Raw genomic sequence first — 26,081 nt, 5'->3', positions numbered from 1 at the left:
TTTCTGTAATGACTGCTCAGTTGAGCTCGCAGACAGCTGTGCAGTAACAATCATATTATTTCATCTCAAAGATCTTCAGCTGGGTTAAATGTCACGAGTTAAACGTCGATAAAAACCGCCACTTTCCATGCCGAGTTACCTCACGTCACATCTAGACCGCCGAAAGTCTGCCTAATGACTGTGAGCCCTATTTCTTAGATGAGGAAATAGAGGTTTAGAAATTTGCCCACGCTCCCCCAGGAAGGAGCCTGCATTCAAACTTTGGTTTATCAGATTCCAAATGCTTTCTTCAGCTCGTTGCGATCTGGCTCCTAAAAAGGAGAAACGAAGGGCTTCAGAGCGCCGCTCCCGCTTCCCCGCGAAGCGGAGGCAAAAGAGCAAAGTCGGGAGGCGACAATCCTCCCTGCGGGGCCACGTCCCAGAGCTACGTCCCAGGGCTGGATGGGCGGGTGGGCCGAGCGGGATGAAAGTGGGGTCGACCCAGGGGCGGAGCCTGGCTGTGGGCGGAGCCTGGCGTGGGCGGAGCCTAGTTGTGGGCGGTGCCGCGCCGTGGCCCGGCCGGGCCGTGGGCTGGATTTGCCGTGAGCCGGAAGTGGCTCCGCGGGCGGAGATCAACTGGACCCCGAGTCCCTGACGCGGCGATCCGGAGTGTTGACGGCTGCCGCCAGGCCTGTTTACACTGCAAGCCTCCGCCTCCCCTCCGCGTTCTCGCTGCGTCTCGGGACGATGGTGTTCCGCCTGCTGTTTTGCGCCTGGCCTCGAGGCTCTGCCGTAGACCTGGGAGTCCCCTGCAGAGCCCTCAGCGCCGGCTCCGGGCCCGGCCAGTACCTGCAGCGCAGCATCGTGCCTACCATGCACTACCAGAACAGCCTGCCCAGGTGAGCACGGCCTCCCTGTTCCCGCCGCGCAGCGTCAGCCCGCTGCCTAACTCGCATCCGCTTCCAACCCCCTACCTTGGAGGATCACACATCCCCCAGTTTAAACGGAAACCCTGTGAGTTTCAGACCTTCCCAACACAGAAACCTCAGAACCCTCAAATTATCTTCCAGAACCCTCATTGCCTCCTCAAATTCTCCACCTTGAATATCTTAAACCCTTCCAACCAGATACCCTAGAAGTCTCTTTTCTCCCTGAAAAATGTTCATCCTGCACATCTCCAACATCAACGTAAATTCTCCAACTAATGTATCCCCTGAAGTATTTTCACAGCTGCCCAGCATTCCCGGTCCAGAATATGTCAGGTCAATTCCTGACACATAATAGTTAACCTCCCTTAAGTTCTCCGAACACGCCATTCTCTTCACCCTTCCAAATTCCCTCTTATTCAGAACCCTCAGCCCCCGCCCCGTATCCCACCAGCAGTCTGCTCTTTTAGCTCGCCGTCAGTCCCCACCCCCTTTCCAGCACACACCAAGTGCTCACCCTTACTACCGTCCACTTACTTTTCCCCCAAATCCTTCTCAGTTTACTAAGTCCAGTCTTTACCTGGAAACTTCTCACCCCCACCAAACCTTCCCAGTCACCACCCCCACCCTGGGTTCCTCCTCCTCCTCAAATCTCTTCCACCCACAAAATTGCATTACCCCTCTGCAATTTTAGCACACCCTTACAGACATCATCCTTAATACCCCTTCCAAATGTATTCTTACCCAGATTAGCTCCAGAGTTCACCCACCTTCTGTCTACTCCTCCTCTCCATAAGTTACTCCCCCACCTTCTGAAACAGTTCACCCAGAATCCACTTACCTTCCAAAAATAGCCCAACAAAACTTCCTCTCCCCTTTCCCTCACCCAGTATTTTCTCAAAGTCTGGCTCCCAGTTATCCTAGACTTTGAACTTCCAGCCTTCTGACTGCCAAGTCTCCTTCTCCAATATTAGAAGTTTCCCCAAATCCCTTCACCTTCCAAAACCAAACCTAAACTAACTTCTCTGCTCACTCACTAGTTAGTTATTTGAGCCAGATTCCAAATTGGTCTCAAAGATCCTGCTCACTCCTGTTTTAACCAAACTGCCAGCGATCCCCCACTCCTGGGTCTGGAGGTGTGTGCTCCCACCTCCATGAACACAACCACCATTGTATCACAGGCACCACGCCCAAGGACTGGGCTGCTGTTTTTCTGCACTGAGAGTCAGAAACACTTAACCCACAATCATCACTGCCCAGTCAGATCATTAGATGCATCTTGTGAAACAACAGTGTCCAAACATTTATGACTACCTATTCCCAGTCCCATTCTTTACATTTGACAGGAGGAAGGGAGAGAGAAAGAAAAATGAACTTTGTTCCTGTAGGCGGTTGACCTGGCACATAGCTTCCTTGACAGCCGCTGTGTGTGAGATCAGTATGTGGGGGAAAGGTGAGGACTGTCTTCACTTGCCAAGCCAGAGTCAGATGGCTTCTGACTTGCAAGGCAGGCCCACCCCGCCCAGTGTTAAGATCAGAGGGATTTTTTCCATCTTAAAATTGGAAGGCTGGAACAGACATTCAAGATCATTTACTCCAACCCCATCTACAGCACCAAAAATCTGTAGCAATATGGAGCTACAGACAATACCACACATCAACCGTATGACCTTAAGCACTTGACTCCCACCAGGCCTCTGTTTCCCCATCTGTAAATTGGGGGTCAGATAAAATGAGAGATGAGATTCCTCCTGTCTTTGAGATTGTAGACTGGTAGGATGTCTCGTCTTTGACACGCAGGTTGATGTTACACTGGGTGAAAAGCCCTAACTTTGGAGTCAGGTAGAACATAGTTTCAGATTTCTGAATCTACAACTCAGTTAACTTCTTTGAGCCTCAGTTCTTACCTTAAAAGTAGAAATGGTGACACACAGTTACCACATATAAGATGCCGAAGTAGGGAACTAGCATCATCAGTTGCCATGTGGGGAATGTCTGGTCCCTTTGAATCACGTGGCCCATCTTGTCTCACTCCTTTTCTCTTCCTGTTCTGGTCACTGCTGCCTTTTAACCAAGTGGCCTTGGGCTCTCTTTCCTCTGGGAGCCTTCACACTATCATTTGTTATTTAGGTATTATTATTTAAGGGTGATATTTATATATACTGAACAGTTAACTTCAGAGTAGAAAACTGGAAGTCCTGAGGAGACAGAGGGGTGAATCAGCCTGATCTATTCAACTGTGAAAACCATCCTAATGATAAACATCCTATGTAGAAACTAGTGCTTAAGTGGCAGAGCTGGGATGATCAAGTCTAGGTCTGATTCTACATTTTGTTCTCTTTCCACTGTATCAGTAGTCCTTAGACTTTTAGATTCCATAGGCCAGTAAAATTATAGGGGAAAATGCTGCTATTAACATTGTTTCTTAAAAGAAAGGAACTTGAATAATACTTTCCCATCAAAAATTATAATAATAATAAAGAATGGCATAATCTCAGAATTATGGAGAGACTTTTAAATTAAGCAAATTTAGTTTTGGGGAAAATTCACTGTACTATCCAAGTTTTTGTTTTGTTTTGTTTTTTTTCTTTTTATTGTGGACCAGTAACTTCATCACCACGCCATCATTTGCCAAGTATTAGAAATCCAGTGATATGGACTGTATGGCATTTACATTTAAATTTGAGGGCACAATTGATTAAGTGTGACATAGTCATTGTTATCTTTAATATTTTTTCTAGAAAACAAGTGATTTTGTATCCATGATAAAAGCTTTCATGCAGAATCTATACTGTCTCAATTTAGTTCCATCAAGAAAACTAGTTTTTATTGTATTAGTAACTCGAAAACAAATCATCAGTCTATAATCTTGCTGTTTTCCACTCAAATAAGATCAGGCCAGAGTTAACACTGCAGAAGCTTTGTAATAAAGTCTGTTTTGTTGTAGTTGTTGTTTGTTGTTGTTGTTTTAGAAAACTGCTGTCTCTAATTTAGAATTTTGTGTTTGTTTTTTTTTTCTTCATTTTATTGAGATATATTCACATACCACGCAGTCATACAAAACAAATCGTACTTTCGATTGTTTACAGTACCATTACATAGTTGTACATTCATCACCTAAATCAATCCCTGACACCTTCATTAGCACACACACAAAAATAACAAGAATAATAATTAGAGTGAAAAAGAGCAATTGAAGTAAAAAAGAACACTGGGTACCTTTGTCTGTTTGTTTCCTTCCCCTATTTTTCTACTCATCCATCCATAAACTAGACAAAGTGGAGTGTGGTCCTTATGGCTTTCCCAATCCCATTGTCACCCCTCATAAGCTACATTTTTATACAACTGTCTTTGAGATTCATGGGTTCTGGGTTGTAGTTTCATAGTTTCAGGTATCCACCACCAGCTACCCCAATTCTTTATAACCTAAAAAGGGTTGTCTAAAGTGTGCGTAAGAGTGCCCACCAGAGTGACCTCTCGGCTCCTTTTGGAATCTCTCTGCCACTGAAGCTTATTTCATTTCCTTTCACATCCCCCTTTTGGTCAAGAAGATGTTCTCCGTCCCCCGATGCCAGGTCTACATTCCTCCCCGGGAGTCATATTCCACGTTGCCAGGGAGATTCACTCCCCTGGGTGTCTGATCCCACGTAGGGGGGAGGGCAGTGATTTCACCTTTCAAGTTGGCTTAGGTAGAGAGAGAGGGCCACATCTGAGCAACAAAGAGGCATTCGGGAGGAGGCTCTTAGGCACAACCATAGGGAGGCCTAGCCTCTCCTTTGTAGCAACCATCTTCCCAAGGGTAAAACCTATGGTAGAGGGCTCAACCCATCAAACCACCAGTCCCCTATGTCTGTGGTCATGTTAGCAACCATGGAGGTGGGGTAGGCGAATACCCCTGCATTCTCCACAGGCTCCTCAAGGGGGCACTACATCTTTTTTTCCTTGTTTTTCTTTTTTTTTTTTTTTTTAACTTTCCCTTCTTTTTTAAATCAACTGTATGAAAAACAAGTTAAAAAGAAAACAAACGTACAATAAAAGAACATTTCAAAGAGACCATAACAAGGGAGTAAGAAAAAGACAACTAACCTAAGATAACTGCTTAACTTCCAACATGTTCCTACTTTACCCCAAGAGAGTTACATAATATAGCAACATTTCTGTGAACTTGTTCCTACCATATCCATCAGAAATTAACAGACCATAGTCATTCCTGGGCATCCCCAGAACGTTAAATAGCTTATCTGTTCTTCTTGGATTATTGTTCCCCCTTCCTTAATTGCTCTCTATTGCTAGTTCCCCTACATTCTACATTATAAACCATTCGTTTTACATTTTTCAAAGTTCACATTAGTGGTAGCATATAATATTTCTCTTTTTGTGCCTGGCTTATTTCGCTCAGCATTATGTCTTCAAGGTTCATCCATGTTGTCATATGTTTCACGAGATCGTTCCTTCTTACTGCCGCGTAGTATTCCATCGTGTGTATATACCACATTTTATTTATCCACTCATCTGTTGAAGGACATTTGGGTTGTTTCCATCTCTTGGCAATTGTGAATAATGCTGCTATGAACATTGGCGTGCAGATATCTGTTCGTGTCACTGCTTTCCGATCTTCCGGGTATATACCGAGAAGTGCAATCGCTGGATCGAATGGTAACTCTATATCTAGTTTTCTAAGGAACTTCCAGACTGACTTCCAGAGTGGCTGAACCATTATACAGTCCCACCAACAATGAATAAGAGTTCCAATTTCTCCACATCCCCTCCAGCATTTGTAGTTTCCTGTTTGTTTAATGGCAGCCATTCTAACCGGTGTTAGATGGTATCTCATTGTGGTCTTAATTTGCATCTCTCTAATAGCTAGTGAAGCTGAACATTTTTTCTTGTGTTTCTTGGCCATTTGTATTTCCTCTTCAGAGAACTGTCTTTTCATATCTTTTGCCCATTTTATAATTGGGCTGTCTGTACTATTGTCATTGAGTTGTAGGATTTCTTTATATATGCAAGATATCAGTCTTTTGTCAGATACATGGTTTCCAAAATTTTTTTCCCATTGAGTTGGCTGCCTCTTTACCTTTTTGAGAAATTCCTTTGAGGTGCAGAAACTTCTAAGCTTGAGGAGTTCCCATTTATCTATTTTCTCTTTTGTTGCTTGTGCTTTGGGTGTAAAGTCTAGGAAGTGGCCGCCTAATACAAGGTCTTGAAGATGTTTTCCTACATTATCTTCTAGGAGTTTTATGGTACTTTCTTTTATATTGAGATCTTTGGTCCATTTTGAGTTAATTTTTGTGTAGGGGGTGAGGTAGGGGTCCTCTTTCATTCTTTTGGATATGGATATCCAACTCTCCCAGCCCCATTTGTTGAAAAGACCATTATGACTCAGTTCGGTGACTTTGGGGGCCTTATCAAAGATCAGTCGGCCATAGATCTGAGGGTCTATCTCCGAATTCTCAATTCGATTCCATTGATCTATATGTCTATCTTTGTGCCAGTACCATGCTGTTTTGGCAACTGTGGCTTTATAATAAGCTTCAAAGTCAGGGAGTGTAAGTCCTCCCACTTCGTTTTTCTTTTTTAGAGTGTCTTTAGCAATTCGAGGCATCTTCCCTTTCCAAATAAATTTGATAAATAGCTTTTCCAAGTCTGCAAAGTAGGTTGTTGGAATTTTGATTGGGATTGCATTGAATCTGTAGATGAGTTTGGGTAGAATTGACATCTTAATGACATTTAGTCTTCCTATCCATGAACATGGAATATTTTTCCATCTTTTAAGGTCCCCTTCTATTTGTTTTAGTAGAGTTATGTAGTTTTCTTTGTATAGGTCTTTTACATATTTGGTTAAGTTTATTCCTAGGTACTTGATTTTTTTAGTTGCTATTGAAAATGGTATCTTTTTCTTGAGTGTCTCTTCAGTTTGTTCATTTCTATCATATAGAAACATTACTGACTTATATGCATTAATCTTGTATCCCGCTGCTTTGCTAAATTTGTTTATTAGCTCTAGTAGCTGTATCGTCGATTTCTCAGGGTTTTCTAGATATAAGATCATATCATCTGCAAACAATGACAGTTTTACTTCTTCTTTTCCAATTTGGATGCCTTTTATTTCTTTGTCTTGCTGGATTGCCCTGGCTAGCACTTCCAGCACAATGTTGAATAACTGGTGACAGCGGGCATCCTTGTCTTGTTCCTGATCTTAGAGGGAAGGCTTTCAGTCTCTCACCATTGAGTACTATGCTGGCTGTGGGTTTTTCATATATGCTCTTTATCATGTTGAGGAAGTTTCCTTCAATTCCTACCTTTTGAAGTGTTTTTATCAAAAACGGATGTTGGATTTTGTCAAATGCTTTTTCAGCATCTATTGAGATGATCAATTGATTTTTCCCTTTTGACTTGTTAATGTGTTTTAATACATTGATTGATTTTCTTATGTTGAACCATCCTTGCATGCCTGGAATGAACCCCACTTGGTCATGGTGTATGATTTTTTTAATGTGTCTTTGGATACGATTTGCAAGTATTTTGTTGAGGATTTTTGCATCTATATTCATTAGGGAGATTGGCCGGTAGTTTTCCTTTTTTGTAGCATCTTTGCCTGGTTTTGGTATTAGATTGATGTTAGCTTCATAGAATGAGTTAGGTAGTGTTCCATTTTCTTCAATGTTTTGAAAGAGTTTGAGTAAGATTGGTGTCAGTTCTTTCTGGAAAGTTTGGTAGAATTCCCCTGTGAAGCCATCTGGCCCTGGGCATTTATTTGTGGGAAGATTTTTGATGACTGATTGGATCTCTTTGCTTGTGATGGGTTGGTTGAGGTCTTCTGTTTCTTCTCTGGTCAGTCTAGGTTGTTCATATGTTTCCAGGAAATTGTCCATTTCCTCTACATTATCCAGTTTGTTGCCATACAGTTGTTCATAATATCCTCTTATAATTTTTTTAATTTCTTCAGGATCTGCAGTTATGTCACCTTTTTCATTCATTATTTTGTTTATATGGGTCTTCTCTCTTTTTGATTTTGTCACTGTAGCTAGGGGCTTGTCAATCTTGTTGATCTTCTCAAAGAACCAACTTTTGGTGATATTTATCCTCTCTATTGTTTTTTTGTTCTCTATGTCATTTATTTCGGCTTTAATCCTTGTTATTTCTTTTCTTCTCCTTGGTTTAGGATTGGTTTGCTGTTCATTTTCTAGCTTCTTCAGTTGATCCATTAGTTCTTTGATTTTGGCTCTTTCTTCCTTTTTAATATATGCGTTTAGTGCTATAAATTTCCCCCTCAGCACTGCTTTTGCTGCATCCCATAGGTTTTGGTATGTTGTGTTCTCATTTTCATTCGTCTCTATATATTTACCAATTTCTCTTGCTATTTCTTCTTTAACCCACTGATTGTTTAGTAGTATGTTGTTTAACCTCCAGGTGTTTGTGAATTTTCTAAGTCTCTGATGGTTATTGACTTCTAATTGTATTCCATTGTGGTCAGAGAATGTGCTTTGAATAATTTCAATCTTTTTAAATTTATTGAGGCTTGTTTTATGTCCCAGCATATGATCTATTCTGGAGAAAGTTCCGTGAGCACTAGAAAAGTATGTGTATCCTGGTGATTTGGGATGTAATGTCCTGTATATGTCTGTTAAATCTAATTCATTTATCAGATTGTTTAGGTTTTCAATTTCCTTATTGGTCTTCTGTCTGTTTGATCTATCTATAGGAGAGAGTGATGTGTTGAAGTCTCCCACAATTATTGTGGAAACATCAATTGCTTCCTTAGTTTTGCCAGTGTTTCTCTCATGTATTTTGTGGCACCTTGATTGGGTGCATAGACATTTACAATTGTTATTTCTTCTTGCTGAATTGCCCCTTTTATTAGTATGTAGTGGCCTTCTTTGTCTCTCAAGCCATCCCTGCATTTGAAGTCTATTTTATCTGAGATTAATATTGCTACACCTGCTTTATTTTGGCTGTGGCTTGCATGAAATATTTTTTTCCATCCTTTCACTTTCAGTTTCTTTGTGTCCCTGTGTCTAAGATGAGTCTCTTGTATGCAACATATTGATGGTTCATTTTTTTTGATCCATTCTGTGAATCTATATCTTTTAATTGGGGAGTTTAATCCATTTACATTCAATGTTATAACCGTGAAGGCATTTCGTGAATCAGCCATCTTATCCTTTGGTTTATGTTTGTCATATTTTTCCCCTCTGTCTATTAATATCCTTTATTGTACCCATACCGAATCTCTTTAGTACTGAACCTTTCTCCAAGTCTCTCTGTCCTTTCTTTGTTTCTCTGTCTGTAGGGCTCCCTTTAGTATCTTCAGCAGGGCAGGTCTTTTGTTAGCAAATTCTCTCAGCATTTGTTTGTCTGTGAAAAATTTAAGCTCTCCCTCAAATTTGAAGGAGAGCTTTGCTGGATAAAGTATTCTTGGCTGGAAATTTTTCTCACTCAGAATTTTAAATATATCGTGCCACTGCCTTCTCGCCTCCATGGTGGCTGCTGAGTAGTCACTACTTAGTCTTATGCTGTTTCCTTTGTATGTGGTGAGTTGCTTTTCTCTTGCTGCTTTCAGACCTTGCTCCTTCTCTTCTGTGTTTGACAGTGTGATCAGTATATGTCTCGGAGTGGGTTTATTTGGATTTATTCTATTTGGAGTTCGCTGAGCATTTATGATTTGTGTATTTATGTTGTTTAGAAGATTTGGGAAGTTTTCCCCAACAATTTATTTGAATACTCTTCCTAGACCTTTACCCTTGTCTTCCCCTTCTGGGACACCAATGAGTCTTATATTTGGACGTTTCATATTATCTGTCATATCCCTGAGGTCCATTTCGATTTTTTCAATTTTTTTCCCCATTCTTTCTTTTATGCTTTCATTTTCCATTCTGTCATCTTCGAGGTCACTGATTCGTTGTTCAACTTCCTCTAGTCTTGTACTATGAGTGTCCAGAATCTTTTTAATTTGGTCAACAGTTTCTTTAATTTCCATAAGATCATCCATTTTTTTTATTTAGTCTTGCAATGTCTTCTTTATGCTCTTCTAGAGTCTTCTTGATTTCCTTTGTATCCCGTACTGTGGTCTCATTGTTCATCTTTAGTTCTTTGAGTAGCTGCTTTAGGTGCTGTGTCTCTTCTGAACTTTTGATTTGGGTGCTTGGGCTTGGGTTATCCATATCGTCTGGTTTTTTCATATGCTTTATAATTTTCTGTTGTTTTTGGCCTCTTGGCATTTGCTGAACTTGATAGGGTTCTTTTAGGATTTGTAGACCAATTGAAGTCCTTATCTTTAATTTATCAGATCTACAGCTTCGTGGAGTACACTTTCTCTAACTAACCAGCAGGTGGCGTCCATGAGCCACCTGTTCTCCACAAGCCAGTTCTCCCCTGCTTAGCATTTTTGGTGAGTGGGGGAGTGAGTCTTGTGGGGTCCAATTGGTGTACCAAGCTTGCGTGTGTAGTTGGTGTTGCCTGCCCTGTATATGGGGCGTGTTTCTGGGCAGTCAGGGAGGGGGGATGGCCCTAACAATCAAATCTCCCTGGTGATCCTAGAGTTTTAAAGCTGCTGCAATAGTCTAATCCTTCAGTTCAGTCCTGCCACAGTTTGTCTCTGCCACTGACCCACAAGTCCTTGGTATTGGCATATGGCTCCTGAGACTTGCAAGTGGGCCCCTCTTCCAGGCTGTGCACCCCGGGTCCTCTGTTGAGGGATGACTGTGCTATGTCACAGGTGAGTGCCGTCCCCCCAGGGCAGTTCTGGGCTGCTGGGCTGTGTAGGGAGGCTCCCAGTCTGCTGAAATGATGGCTGAATGGGGCTTTGTTAATTCACACTGGTCCACCTTCCCAACTCTGGGACAATCAGCTGAGGTTGCAGGGAAGGCTAATGTCCATGCCCAGTTTTGTGGAGTGTGCCTGTTATTTGAAGCACTTCCGTCACACTGGGTTGTCTGGGGCAGCTCTGGGCTATGGGGCTGGCGATGGGCAGGAGTGTTTCCTGTCCACCAGGATGATGGCTGTGAGTGGACACCCCCCTTTTCTTGGGAAGTTGTGGTGTTTAGTGAATTTTCTCAGCCACTGGATTATTGCCTTTTGTCTCAGAGCTCTCTTAGTTCTGCTCTTGACTTGACCTGCCCAAATTGCAAGTCTTTGAAGCTTTCTGTATTGGGCTTCTTAGAGTAATTGTTTTAGAAAAAGAAAAAAGGATTAAAAAAAAAAAAGGGCCCTCCTCAGAGATCTAATGGGTTATTGAAATGCTAAGAGACAAAGCAACCCGGGCCATTAAGGAAAGGTCCACAGGGCAGAGAGATCAGCTTTTCTTCGGGATTTGCATATGCGCCTCAGGGCCTGAGCTCCGCCCTTCTACTTTCTATGTTCACCAGAACTCCAAAAATCCTCCGCTTTTATTTTGGAGTTTTTCGTGTTGTTTTTTTTTCTATGCCTTTCTCCTCTCTGCTGGGCTGGCTGCTCTCAGATTCTCTGGTGTCTGGTCTCAGTCTATCTATGGTTGGAGTCTGGATCAGTAGAATGAGTTTCCGATAAGAGCAGCCACTGCAGTTCTCCCTTCTCCTTCCTGGAGCTGACGGCCCCTCCTCCCACGGGACTGAGCCTGGCAGGGAGGGGCGCGGGTCCCCTGGCCGCAAAAACTTACAGATTTCGCTGATCTCAGCAGTTCCACATTTTCATGAGTGTTGTATGAAGTATTCCCAAAGTCAGATTGCTCTGTGGTGTCCAGTCCACGCAGTTCCTGGCTTTCTACCTACTTTCCTGGAGGAGTAACTAAAACATACAGCTCACCAGTCCGCCATCTTGCCCCGCCTCTAGAATTTTGTTTTAAACGAAGAACGAAGAGGGTAAACTTTTACAAATGCCTCTGTTGTATCAAAACAAAGTCTTAAGAACAGTGAGTAGGCAATTTAGGAATCATGAAGTGGCTGAGGTAGTGTTTGGGATGTTCTGTGTAAGTCAGGGGATATAAGGGGATCTGTGATTATAAAGTGCCATTAACGGCTACACAGTGCAACCAGAGCCAACATGACCATAACCAATTCAGATTTATTTTTTAAATTTATTTTTAATGCAATTTTATTGAGATATAATCACATAACATACAGTCATTTGAAGTGTACAATCAGTGTTGTCATATAGTTGTGCTTTCATCACCACAAACTGAACATTTTCATTACTCCAAAAAATAAAATGAAAATTAAAACAAAAAAGAATATCCAAAACATCCCGTTCCCCTCCTCACCCCATTGTTCCTTTATTTTTTTTTACAGTTTTATTGAGATATATTCAAACACCCTACAGTAATCCACAATGTACAGTTATTCACAGCACAATCATACAGTTGTGCCTTCATCACCACAGTCAATTTTTGAATCTTTTCCTTACCTCAAAATAAAAATAAAAGCAAGAAAGAACACGTAAATCTTTCCATCTCCTCCACCCCATCCTATTCATCTAATTTTTGTCCCCATTTTTCCACTCATCTGTCCATATACTGGATAAAGGGAGTGGAAGCCACAGGGCTTTCACAGTTACACATTCACACTATGCAATCTATGTAGTAATACAGTCATCTTCAAGAATCAGGGTCAAACACCACAATTGCATGGAACTTTGAATAGGAAGTGAGATACGGTAGGTTAGTATAGGCTGGAGTGAAATAGTGACACATCGTAGAGTAATTTGGGCAGATAATAAAAAATATATTTACAGCCTCCCCCTCCTCAGCCCCAAGGATCTGGGAGAAGGTGCGGATGTGTTGGACATCCTCACCTGGACTGATGTTGATGTTGTCACAAACATTGGGACTGGCGGTTTGATGTGCTGAGCCCTCGAGCATGGGACTTGCCCTTATGAAGCTCATTACAACAAAGGAGAGTCTAAAGTTGTATGTAATGGTGCCTAAGAGTCTCCCCCTGAGTACCTCTTTGTTGCTCAGATGTAGCCCTCTCTCTCTCTAACTGAGCCATCTCAGGTGAACTCGCTGCCCTCCCCCCTACGTGGGACCCAACTCCCAGGGGTGTAAATCTCCCTGGCAACGCAGAGTATGACTCCCGGGGATGAATGCGGACCCGGCATCGTGGGACTGAGAGTATCTTTTTGACCAAAAGGGGGATGCAAAATGAGACGAAATAGTTTCAGTGGCTGAGAGATTCCAAATGGAGTCAAGAGGTCACTCTGGTGGACATTCTTATGCGCTATATAGATAACACCTCTTAGGCTTTAATGTATTGGAATAGCTAGAAGTAAATACCTGAAACTACCAAACTTCAACCCAGCAGTCTGGACTCCTGAAGACAATTATGTAATCATGTAGATTACAAGGGGTGACAGTGTGATTGTGAAGACCTTGTGGATCACACCCCCTTTATCTAGTGTATGGATGAGTGGAGGAATGGGGATAAAAACTAAAGGACAAATGGGGTGGGATGAGGGGATGATGTGGGTGTTCTTTTTTCACTTTTATTTTTTATTCTTGTTCTGGTTCTTTCTGATGTAAGGAAAATGTTCAGAGATAGATTGTGGTGATGAACGCATAACTATGTTATCATACTGTGGACAGTGGATTGTATACCATGGATGATTGTATGGTGTGTGAATGTATTTCAATAAAACTGAATTTAATTGAAAAAAAAAAAAAGAATCAAGGTCACTGGGTTACAGTTTGACAGCTCCAGGTATTTCCCTCTAGCCATTCCAGCACACTAAAGACTAAAAGGTGGTATCTATATAGTGCATAGGAATACCCTCCAGAGTGACCTCTCTACTCCACTTGAAATCTCTCAGCCACTGGAAACCTTGTTTTGTTTCATCTCTCTTCCCCCTTTTGGTCAAGAAGATCCTCTCAATCCCATAGTGCTGGGTCTAGGCTCATCCCCAGAAGTCATTTCCCACGTTGCCAGGATGATTCACACCCCTGGGAGTCATGTCCCACATAGGGGGGAGGGCAGTGAGTTCGCCAGGTGGGCTTAGAGAGAGGGAGCCACAGCTGATCAGATTTATTTTTGACATTATGCTACAGACAAACATGCATTGAAAAATAAACAGAAGAGCCATCATGTGTCTTTTACTAAGTTGTATAAACTATGTTTTGTGGATAAGTTTTCAGAGTCTCCAAATGGTTGATATAAATAAATATAAATTTATTTATTTATTGTCTATTTATATATTTATATGTATATCTTGAATACATTAGTATTAAGTTTGAGTTGGCAGAGGTAACCTAACAAACAACCCGTATGTTTTGTACTGAGGGATGTATCTTTTAATACAATTCTTGAAATTCAAAAAAAAATCATACATCCCCCTAGACTGTCACTGTTCCCTCTCCCCACCGTGGACTGGTGACTTCATCAACATTGCCATCCTTTGCGAATCCATTGGTAAAGAGTGATGAGTAGCACACTGTTGCTACTGTCTTTTCAGCATCTGGGAGGCTCCGGCTCCTCCTGATGGGACTCCTGGTGCCTGGGCTCAGCTTCCTGGTTGCTTCCCACCCATCAGTGCACATACTCTTTATGGCTGGCCAGCCTTTGGAGAGACCTGTGTTTCACTTTTGTATGAGTCTCTCGAAAAATACACAAGAAAGTTTATATATGTATGTGTGTGTGTGTGTGTGTGTGTATATATATATATAACTTTTTTGTTTTTATCCTGGGAAAGAAAAATGTAGTTGTTCAAACTAAGGGTAGAATTAAATCAGTGCCAATCCAGTGTTAGCACAGGTATCACAATTGTGACTAGGAAAGAGGAATGCTTTGGGCAGCTTCTGCTTCCTCATTCTGAATTATTTAAGAAATGTACTATAATTTAGCTTATGAAATTCATCTTTAATGCATTATAAAGTTATTTTACTTAAAAATAGAATGACCTCAGCCATACAAAGGAATGAAGTTTTGATACATGCTACAATGTGGGTGAACCTTGAAAATATTATGCTAAGTGAAAGAAGCCAGATTCAAAAGGTCACATATTGTATGATTCCATTTATATGAAATATCCAGAATAGGCAAATCCATAGACATAGTAAGCAGATTGGTGGTTGCCAGGGGTTGGGGGGAGAGGGAAGTAGGGAGTGACTGCTTAAGGGCTACGGGTCTCCTTTTGGGGTGATGAAAATGTTTTGGAACTAGATAGAGGTAGTTGTACAATATTGTGAATGTACTAAATGTCACTGAATTGTTTATTTTAAAATGGTTAGTTTTATGTTATATGAATTTCACCTTAAAAATATAAATGAAAATTTAAAAATAGAATTACCATTGATACTTGTATTAGTAAATCCATTGACTTTGATTTGTCAGTGGCTTTGTGTTGTTGGTTTTTTTTTTTAATTATACAGCAATCGGTTTATTTGAGTTGTGAAGCTAATTAACTTCCTTCATGTATCATCACCCTCATACTGACCTTGTTTTTGTCCTCAGGCTGCCTATTCCCAAACTTGAAGACACCATAAGGAGATACCTCAATGCACAGAAGCCTCTCTTGGATGATGGCCAGTTCAGGTAAATGCTGAGAACCCTTGGTTGGGTGGTTCAAGAGAGGTTGGCAGGTCGAGGTGGACCAAGCCTCAGGGAGTGTCTGTGACTTGATTGGATCTCTAGGAACCTGGGATCTAGTCTGTACCTCTCTAAATTCAGGAATAGATTTTTGCTGTCCATGAAGGGCTGACCAAGCCCTGAGGTGGGAGTGTCTCTAATTAGACACAGCAGGAGATGGTTTATTAGCCAGAATGCCAATATCATACTTTATCTTGGCAGGTGTGCCTGGAAGGCTAGCTGGTACTGGTCATTTGCAGAGGGCATGCGCTTTTGGTAGGGAAGTTCATTGAGGATTCCATATGACAGACCAGAAGTTTGCTTGGTGAGCACGGAATTGGAAAATGATATCAGATAGTATCGAAAAGATGATTGCATTAAGTTCTCATAGCCTAATGTAGTATTCTTTTTCCATAATGGGAATTTTTTGTAAAGATAAATGGCATTGTCATTAGAATCACAGAATCCTTTACTGGACAATGATGGTGAAATACAGATGAACTGCTCATAATTTAGCTTTCAGCTTTGAAATATTCCTTATCAGTCACTTGAAGCTTCTCTTGATATGGTAATAAACTAAAAGCTACTATTATTGAGTGAGTATTATGTTTCAGAATATCCTAAATCTGTAGCTTTATAAATATTTTTCATCTTGTAAGATGGTATTACTAGCTCTGTTTTACCTGTTAAAAAAAACAGGCTCTGAGATATCAGGGCCACATAGCTTGAAAGTGTCAGAGCCAGGATTCAAACTTAGGTCTTTTTTACTCCAAAGCCTATGCCCTTTTCTCCATACCAGACTGCTTCCTAGACTTCCTAGATTGTTTTGTGGGATGTTGATTGATCTTCTTGATCATTTTAAGAAAATGTCCTAGACTCATCCTTTTAGATGGAATCCTGCTCTTTTGGTCAAGGGTACTTTCTGATCTCAATCCCAGGTTGTAGGGATATGCCCTCTTATGAGTTCCTAGCCATAGCCTAAACATGCCGTAGTCCCTGCCATGATTTGACTCTATCTTTTCTTAAACATTCCAGGAAAACAGAACAATTTTGCAAGAGTTTTGAAAATGGAATTGGAAGGGAACTACATGAGCAGCTCGTTGCTTGGGACAAGCAGAACAAACACACAAGCTACATTTCAGGTAGGGTGGGCTCTGGGTGTGATTTTTCTCCCAGGGTTCTCCACAATGGAAATTAAGGCATCTTTTCTCTTGTTTGACCTCAAAAATACTTTTGGTGAGACCAGCATTGAAGTAATGTTTCATCCTCTCTTCTTGGGGTAAATGTTCAGGCTGAATGAGTTTCTAGTCTACTAGGATGTTGACAGGAGTCTGTGCTCAAGAACAATGGCTTGCCTGCTCTCTAGGTAGGCTCAAGAACCTAGTAAGTGGTTCTGTCTGAAAAGGATGGGGGATTAACTCCTATGTTATGTGTGCATCTTTCTAGGACCTCCACAGTCTGGCCTAACTGTCCTCTCCAGCTGCCTCTCTCCCCACTCTCCCAGACATACCTCTTGCTTCCACAAAACTGGACTCTTTGGTCCCTGAACCCATCAGTCTTTCATTCTGTGCTTTTAGCCATGTTGTTCCCACTTCCACTTTTTTTTTTTTTTTTAAGCCTGGGAAGTTCTTCAGAGCCGGTTGCTTCCGCCTCTGTTCCCACAGTATTTCTTTAATTTCATTTATATTTTTATCAAGGTTATACAAGTATACATAATTTGAAGAGTCAAATAGTTCTATAAGGCTTTTCAGGAAAAAGAGCAATTTCCTGACCTTCCGGTCATTTCCCACTTCTCACTTTCAGCTCCTATCTGATTGTTTTGATATATGCCCTCACATTCTCTAAATTACAAACTTACATTACTGCATCTTAATTTTTTCTTTATTTTTAGGCATTATATGTGGCCATTTTGCTATAGAAGACTAGAATTTAGCAGTCTTTTGTATCCCACAAACAAGTGCACATGCATGCTTCCCCACGCCTTGTTTTCCCAGTAATTTGTAATTCTGGTTAGCTCAGTATGTATTGTTTACAGTATTATGATCACATAAATGCTGTTGTTTTCCTGTCCTGCGTGAAATATTTGTTTTTCCTGAAGTTAATAATTACCTCACTTTCTTTTGCTTAGTTTTCTAAATGCTTGATTATTTATCCCCAGACTCTCCCCAAGCTGTCTAAATCTCTTCTCAATACAGGAAGATGCAGAAGACATTCTATCAATGTGGTCTTCTTGAAGAAGTGTCTCCCAGAACTTCTCATTTGCTGTAGTCTGGGTTTGTGCACCGCTTCACCTGTGTGCAGCTGCTCTCCTGGAATCTTCTTTCAGCCTCAGCCAGGGGATCTATTTGTCTCTTTCTCACGATGGGACTCCTATTTCTTGTATTTCATATTTTATTCTTTCTCAGCTTCTCCCTTATTTTGGCAGAGCACATCTTCCGTTTGCTTTCTGGAAGCAGGACATGAGAAGGGAATTTTTCTTAAATTGCCCTCATACTTCACTGATAATTTGTTTGCTGGGTTGGAAATCATTTTCCTGTAGAATTCTGAAGGTTTTGCTCCATTATTTTTTACTTTCCAATGTTGCTGCTGCTAAGCCCAATGTTATTTTCATTCTTGATCCTCTGACCTTTTTCTCTCTCTCTCTCTGGAATGTTTTAGAATCTCCTCTTTGTCCCAATTGTTCTGAAATTTCAGATAATTTGTTTTGGTGTGGGTCTGTTTTCACCCATTTTGCTGGGCCACTCAGTAAGTCCCCTGAATCTGGAAATTCATCACCTCAGTTCTGGGATATTGTTTTATTTCTTTGTTTTCCTCTGTTTTCTTTCTGGAACTCTTATTCAGATACAGAACTTCCAGACCTTATTCTCAAAATTGTCTTATCTTTTCTCTCCTATTTTTCATTTTTTAAAAGTTTTCCTTTTGCTCTGTTCTCTGGCAGATCTACGTAATTTTACCTCCCAATCCTTCTGTTGAGTTTCTAATTTCTGCTTTTCTATTTTTCATTTCCCAGAGTGCTTTGTTCTTAGGATTTTTTTTTATTCATTTTTATTGAGATATATTCACATACCATGCAGTCATACAAAACAAAGCGTACATTCAGTTGTTTACAGTACCGTTATATAGTTGTGCATTCATCACCAAAATTAATTTTTGACATTTTCATTACCACATAGGATGTTCTTTTTTTAAAAAAAACATTTCTCTCTGGGAATGTTTTATTTATATACATATTTTAAAAAAAAATGTTTCTCCTGCATAATCTATTTCCTACAAGTTTCTTTTTCTTGTTTGTTTTTTTCCCTCTTTTCTGTCAATCCTTGTCTGTTGTTTTAGGTAAGAATGAGATACTAAGAAGCTGTTGGAAGCTCTGTGGATGAGGGTGGGGCTTGTCAATTACAAGCATCAGTATATTGTGATCTGGCTAGACCATTTCCTTGGGGTGCCCCTAATATTAGTGTCTTTGGGTTAGATTCCTCGGGAAAGACTTTTCCAGGTTGCTCATGTTCTAGGAGCAGGGAAAGGGAAGAAGGGAAGTTGAGATATCAACTGTGGCTCATGTCCTCCAATCTTACCTTATTCAGAGAATAAAACTTAACTTCTACTGGAGTGGGGAGGGGATCTGGAAGGAGGGGTCTAATTAAACAGCATTTCAACTAGATGTACCGAGGCTGCCAATTATGGAGCCCTTGGAAGTTTCTTTTTTTGTTGTTGTTGTTTGTTTTTACAACACATATAGCATTTTAAATATGAAAGGACCCACAGGTCTTAGAGCTATTGTTTTTATATATAAAATGGATAAACATGGAAAAGAGAAGACCATAGGGAATTTTACTAGAGAGAAGAGGTTACTGTAAACTTTAAGAAAGTGGCTTCCAGGAAGGAAAGCAGTGAAACATCACACTCCAAAAGCTCCCCACGACTTGGATGGGCCCAACAGGCAGGCTGAAGGCAGTGAGGATTACTGTGTGACTGTGTCAGAGCACCATTGTGGTTTCTTGTTGCCATCTTTGGGAATTCTTTTTTTTGGATCTAAGCTGTTTTTCCTCCGAGAGGCATGCAAAATTTCTCTCCAATTTCCAGGTTATTCAGATAGTTTATTTTATTCTCTGATAGGATCCTTCACGATATAACTTCATTTAGCTCCCTTAAGATTTTATTGTTTTATTTCTGCCTTCAGATCTGATGGCGCCTTATGCTTCTATGCCCCATGAGAACTCATTAAAATTTTTAAAAAATTTATTGTGGTAACAGATATAACACAAAATTTCCCATTTTAGCCACTTTCAGGCATACAGTTCAGTGTATTAATTACATTCACAATATTGTGCTACTGTCACCACCAGCTGTTATCAAAACTTTTTCATCACGCTCTTTGGGGATTCTGCTGTGTAAGTCATGTTACTCCTTGGCTTTGCCTACTACCAGTTTAGGATGACTTTTTTGAGTCTGCTTAGTCATTACCAAATTTCTCAATGCTTACTTTCCAGCTTCCAGTATTTGCTGTTTTCTCCTTTACTGTTCTCTTTACTTTATAGGGTTATGCCTCTCTAGAATTCCTTTAGTGATGGCTTCAGAGGCATGAATTCACTGTCATCTTTATTCAAATGTATCTTACCCACCAGTCACCTGTATTTCCTCTCTCTCACCATTTAGTACATTTCACTGTTTTAATTGTTTGTCTCTTTCATCAGAGGTCTTCAAAATCAATGACCATGTCTTATTCCTCTCTATATCCCCTGGACCAAGGCCTGGCCCAGTGCTGATACTTAGGAATGGAATAGAATGAATGGATGAGTGAATGAAAAATGAATAATAGATACATTTGTCTCCATTAATCCTATCCCAAATGCTTTCTTTACATGTGAAAATTATTTCTCCTATGGAGGGTGGTCCTTATTTATTTGTGCTTGCTAATCCCAGGAGGAACTTCCCTTGAAGATACATTTTCTGATAAAATTGTCTTCTCTTAATTGTTTCTGGAACTTTTACAGATTCCACAAACATGCAGAGGGCTGGTTTGGGTGATCCACATGTACTAGTAGTTATTTCTGATTGCTTTCTGAGCACTTCCCAAAAGAAGGAGTGCACATATATACATAGTACACAGAATGACAGTGATGGACTTTCCCCATCATATTAAGGAGACCATCAAGTGTGAATGTTGTCTTCAAAAGGAGATGCAGCACAGAAACCTAGGGAGGTGGACTGGGAATTAACTGTTTTGTTCCAGCATGAATGCAAATAAGGATTATTATTTTTTATTCCTTTAAGAACCAAGAAAGGAAACAGGATGAGGAAGAAAGAGCAATTCATAAACCTTGATGAATGTTAGGCAAATGCAAATCAAAACCACAATGATAACACCACTTCACACCCACCAGAATGGCTACAATCAAAAAGACAAAAATTGTTGACAAGGTGTTGCAGTTGGAACCCTCACACACTGCTCTTGGGAATGATGCGGCCACTTTGGAAGACAGTCTGGCAGTTCCTCAGAAGGATAAGCACACACTTACTACATGACCCAGCAATTCCACTCCAGGTGTATATCCAAGAAAATTGAAAACATATGTCCACACAAAAACTTGGACATGAATGTCTGTAACAGCATTATTCATAACAGCCCCAAAGAGGAAACAACCCAAATGTCCATCAACATGGTTCGACATGAATGAACAGCAAAAACATTATGCTAAGTAAAAGAAGCCAGTCACAAAAACCCCACATATTGTATGATTCCATGTCACGAATTCTTGCAGAGCAAAAAGTAATCAGGAGATTCTGCCTTCTGGAGGTGTGATGTCATTTCCTCTGAGTGTACTTGATTTTTTTTTTCCTTTGTCAAATTCTTTTTTTTTTTTTTTTTTTTTTACTATTTAGCTGTGTATTTATAAAATAAAAGTCAAAATACACAATTCACGTTTCTCAAAATTACATTTGACACTACTTATAACATGTTCACATACCTGACTCTCAACAGAGAAGGCATGAAAGCTGCCTAAAAATCACATAGACATCACCAGTGTGTCTAAATCATAGGGTTGCCATTAATGTGTTTTAAAGTCATCTATACATTTTATAAATAGTACTACAAAGGTCACAAAGCTGTATGAATTTAAATTATAGAATAAAATCAGACTAACTGATCACCCATTTCAATCTCTAAAATTCCCACCCCAGGAAATCAGAAAGTGAGCTCCACTTTGGAGCTCAATTGGCAGTGCATGTCAAATTCTATTTTTAAGGCATTCATTGACTTTATTCTGTTCTATTATTATTATTATTTTATTATTTTAGGTCCCTGGTTTGATATGTACTTAGCTGCTCGAGACTCCATTGTCCTGAACTTTAATCCATTTATGGCACTCAACCCTGACCCAAAGTCTGAGTATAATGACCAGCTCATCCGGGCAACCAACCTGACTGTTTCTGCCATCCGGTTTCTGAAGACACTTCGGGCTGGCTTGCTGGAGCCAGAAGTGTTCCACTTGAACCCAGCCAAAAGTGACACTGATACCTTCAAGAGACTCATACGCTTTGTGCCTCCCTCTCTGTCCTGGTACGGTGCCTACTTGGTCAATGCGTATCCCCTGGATATGTCCCAGTATTTTCGGCTTTTCAATTCATCTCGGTTACCCAAACCCAGTCGTGATGAACTCTTCACCAGTGACAAGGCCAGGCACCTCCTGGTCCTAAGGAAAGGGCATTTCTATGTCTTTGACGTCCTGGATCAAGATGGGAACATCGTGAGTGCCTCAGAAATCCAGGCTCATCTGAAATACATTCTGTCAGATAATAGCCCTGCTCCTGGGTTCCCTCTGGCGTATCTGACAAGTGAGAACCGAGACGTCTGGGCAGAGCTCAGGCAGAAGCTAGTGAGTGGTGGCAATGAGGAGACCCTGAGGAAAGTGGACTCTGCTGTGTTCTGCCTCTGCTTAGATGACTTCCCCATTAAGGATCTTATCCATTTGTCCCACAACATGCTGCATGGTGATGGCACAAACCGCTGGTTTGATAAATCCTTTAACCTTATTATAGCTAAGGATGGCACTGCTGCTGTCCATTTTGAACATTCTTGGGGCGATGGTGTCGCGGTGCTCAGGTTTCTTAACGAAGTATTTAAAGACAGCACTCAGGCCCCTGCCATCACTCCACAGAGCCAGCCAGCTGCGACGGACTCTTCTGTTGCCGTGCAGAAGCTCAACTTCAAGTTGAATGATGCATTAAAGGCTGGCATCACCAGGGCTAAGGAAAAGTTTGATGCGACCATGAAAAGTCTCACCATTGACTACATCCAGTTTCACAGAGGAGGGAAAGAATTCTTGAAGAAGCAGAAGCTGAGCCCGGATGCTATGGCCCAGCTGGCCTTCCAGATGGCCTTCCTGCGGCAGTACGGGAAGACTGTGGCTACCTACGAGTCCTGCAGCACTGCAGCGTTCAAGCATGGCCGCACTGAGACCATTCGCCCGGCTTCCATCTTCACAAAGAGGTGCTCGGAGGCCTTCATCAGGGAGCCCTCCAAGCACAGTGCTGGCGAGCTTCAGCAGCTGATGGTGGAGTGCTCCAAGTACCATAACCAGCTGACCAAGGAAGCAGCAATGGGTGAGAAGGGGGTGGGGGCCATGCCTTTGGGCCTTGTTTTGCTCTCAGTGCTTGGTAAGCCTCAGCAGTGTTCTCCCCGGCATCTTATTTCTATTTCTATAATAGGTTTAAACCATTTCCAACTACCCAAAAGGTTATTTTTCCTACCCTAGCAATCTGAAAGACCAGATTAGCCACCTAGGATTAGATGCTTATTCTCTCCTCCTGAGCAGTGATGGGAAGTGCATATAACTTCATCCTCCTTTGAGGTCACTTTCAGCCCTGATACGAGTCTCCTTTTACAGTTTATTCACCATCAGAATTGCTTTTGATAATTTAGGATTTCTACACCCATAGCCCCTCTCACTTCAGCTAAATTGTAGTGTGTTGGTTCCCTGTGGATACAGCATCGCAGAAGCTCTTCCCAAATCTTAGTGCCAGCCTTCTCTGCCTCTGCAATAAAATTCGAGACCTGGAAAGGATCTTGAGGATAACATAGTATAATCCTTTCATTAGCTATAAAGTCTTGGAACCTAAAGGGACTACCAGGACATTCCAGTCTCATCCTTCTACATTTTATAGGTAGGAAACTGAGGCCATTGGCCCAGGGTTACACAGCAAGTTAGTGAAGCTGAGACTAGAACCCTGGTCAAATACCCTTTCCAGTTTTTTATACTGACTCGTCCTGTCATTTGACTTGACTGAACTTTGGGTTTTATCTTAATTTTTGAGTCCGTAGCTCTCTCTACATTCTTTTCTTGACTGACAATATTGATTCAATTTCAGAATAATTTTACTCATGCTTTCATTTTAGGCTCATTTTTAGCTCAGCTGTGATGGCCCCTCCCTCCTTTCTTCTTCCTCCTCAGAAAATAGTGTAGAATGTGCTGTTTCAGGGATTAGCGAGGCAGAGGTGTGCAAGCAGAAGATTCTCCCACCCTTTCAAGGATCCTGCAGAGGAAATAACTGCTGTGGGTAGGTTTTACTAAGGTCCCTTTCAGTTCTGAGATTCTGAGATTGTGGTTTTCCATTTGATCTCTGACAGGCCAAGGCTTTGACCGACATTTGTTTGCTCTCCATTACCTGGCAGCAGCCAAAGGAATCACCCTGCCTGAGCTATACTTGGACCCCGCGTATGGGCGGATAAACCACAACATCCTGTCCACCAGCACGCTGACCAGCCCGGCAGTGAGCGTTGGTGGTTTCGCCCCCGTGGTCCCTGATGGCTTTGGCATCGCGTATGCCGTTCACGACAACTGGATAGGCTGCAACGTCTCCTCCTACCCAGGCCAGAATGCTCGGGAGTTTCTCCAGTGTGTAGAGAAGGCCTTAGAAGACATGTTTAATGCCATAGAAGGCAAAGCTATCAAAACTTAGCTTTGGGGCAAGTGGGAAGCCCCAGTCAGTTCCTAATTGTGAAAACTGGGGCCTTTGTAGCCAGTAGGTGCTATTCTGTGACTAATTAAACTAATCACAAGGTGCCTGAGCAGCCAGTGCTCTAAGGCATGAGCTTTTAATTCATGGTTTTAAACCTAAACATGTAATTTCTGAGTGGGACTAATGGCACCTAAAGATAACGAAGGATCTCAAATATAAGGACATTTGATCAGGAGTGTATTTATTGTTTACGCAAAAATAAAATTTAATTATTGCTTTGAGATGGTTCTATTTATTTTCTAACTAAATTTCTTAGTTCCCACAAAGAACTTTCCAACACTAAGTTCAAGCATTATGCCATTTCTGTTGACTCATGGCTCTTCAGGTGAATGGTGGGAAATACTATTTTAATCCCCAGTAAACGTGCCCCTCTCTCCTGGGACACCCTCTCTTTAAAATTACGCTTTTTTTTTAAAGGAGTAAACAGGTATTAATGTTTGATTCTGACAGCCTTCCTGTAATAGACTATATATTTTTTCATGTTATTTTATTATTCTTCCAGACAAATGAGGATTGAAAATTGGTGTATATTTATTTTAACCATTTGAATCTCATGTACTAATTGTGGCCTCTCTAAGGTAGAAAAGATGATGCTTTACATTTTGCAGCTGGGGAAACCCACTACATTGAAATGAACACACAACGTTTTCCTCACTCACTTGTTTTAACACTACTATGAAAGGAAGGTGTTTTTTTGTTGTTCTCTTGTTTTTGTTTTTTAATTTTCCACACAATTGCAGCTAGTTAGTGGCACAGCTGGGATTGAATTGTGGTATTGTGATTCCATTTCCAGAGCTCTTTACACCTATCTTGCTGTCCTGTTTTTTCAGGTAGAGTACCCATATAACAACACAGAAATAATAATCACCAACATGAAGCCTTTACCATGCATCAGTCATAAAGCACTTTCAGTGCATTATCTCACTTAATCCTCCTTACAATCTATATAAACATACCAGAACATCTTCTTAGGTTGACTCCATCTATCCTTTCTTTCTCTCACTAATCATCTAATGAATACCCAGCAGCTTCCAGGTCCACTGCATTATAAACAATGCTGCTCTTATTTATGAAACATAATCAAGAATACATAAAATGAGGATAATTCCCTAGCATGGGGATGTTACGACAGTTAACTATTACAACATAGGTAAATCACCTGGTATAGTTGGAGCATAATCCCTATTCTTAACTGCTCTGCAATGCGTCTGCCACTGCTGTTCAGTTCCTTATTGAAGTGCTGACCCCACATGAATAGTGAATTCCCCATAACATTAGCTCTTTAGACCAAAGCCTCTATTGGATCTTGCAGGATTGAAAAATTACTTAAAGTGTATATTCTGGGTGAATATAGCTTGGTGTGAGAGGGCTTCTTCTACTAGCCTGTCTCAGTACTCAGCATTCCTATTTACAATTCTCTCCACCCTTCCTTCTTGTCTTCGATTCATGCTGTGAAAGGTTCTAGAATACGAAGCTAGGATGGCAAAGACAACCAGTAAGCCTCAACCCAGTGGGGCTCACACATGAGTCTTGCACATTTGTGCAGAACTCTACCACTTGAAAAGCTCTTCTTCCCTGGGCATCAGTTGATTTGATCCCCTCAACTCTGAAGTGAGCAGAATTTTTT

General features: G+C 41.1%; 1 protein-coding gene across 3 annotated transcripts; it reads left to right on the top strand.

Annotated features, from left to right (window-relative positions):
* The first annotated feature begins 576 nt into the window (after nucleotides 1-576).
* Nucleotides 577-24,675, top strand: CPT2 (carnitine palmitoyltransferase 2). 3 transcript variants are annotated; one of them, XM_037827191.1, is made up of 6 exons: nucleotides 820-878; nucleotides 15,323-15,403; nucleotides 15,659-15,761; nucleotides 16,472-16,578; nucleotides 21,734-23,038; nucleotides 24,063-24,675. In XM_037827191.1, exons 3-6 carry the CDS (start codon nucleotides 15,739-15,741, stop codon nucleotides 24,392-24,394), a joined length of 1,767 nt encoding a protein of 588 aa, XP_037683119.1. In that variant the 5' UTR covers nucleotides 820-878; nucleotides 15,323-15,403; nucleotides 15,659-15,738; the 3' UTR covers nucleotides 24,395-24,675. The 3 variants fall into 3 exon arrangements, with proteins under 3 accessions (XP_037683118.1, XP_037683119.1, XP_037683120.1); XM_037827190.1 differs by lacking the exon at nucleotides 15,659-15,761 and having other exon boundaries at nucleotides 577-878; XM_037827192.1 differs by lacking the exons at nucleotides 820-878; nucleotides 15,323-15,403; nucleotides 15,659-15,761 and adding an exon at nucleotides 20,708-20,978.
* Nucleotides 24,676-26,081: the final 1,406 nt, after the last annotated feature.

This window comes from Choloepus didactylus, chromosome 2 (assembly GCF_015220235.1).
Source record: "Choloepus didactylus isolate mChoDid1 chromosome 2, mChoDid1.pri, whole genome shotgun sequence".
NCBI classification, from domain to species: Eukaryota; Metazoa; Chordata; class Mammalia; order Pilosa; family Megalonychidae; genus Choloepus; species Choloepus didactylus.
This window is presented reverse-complemented; position numbering and strand designations above follow the sequence as displayed.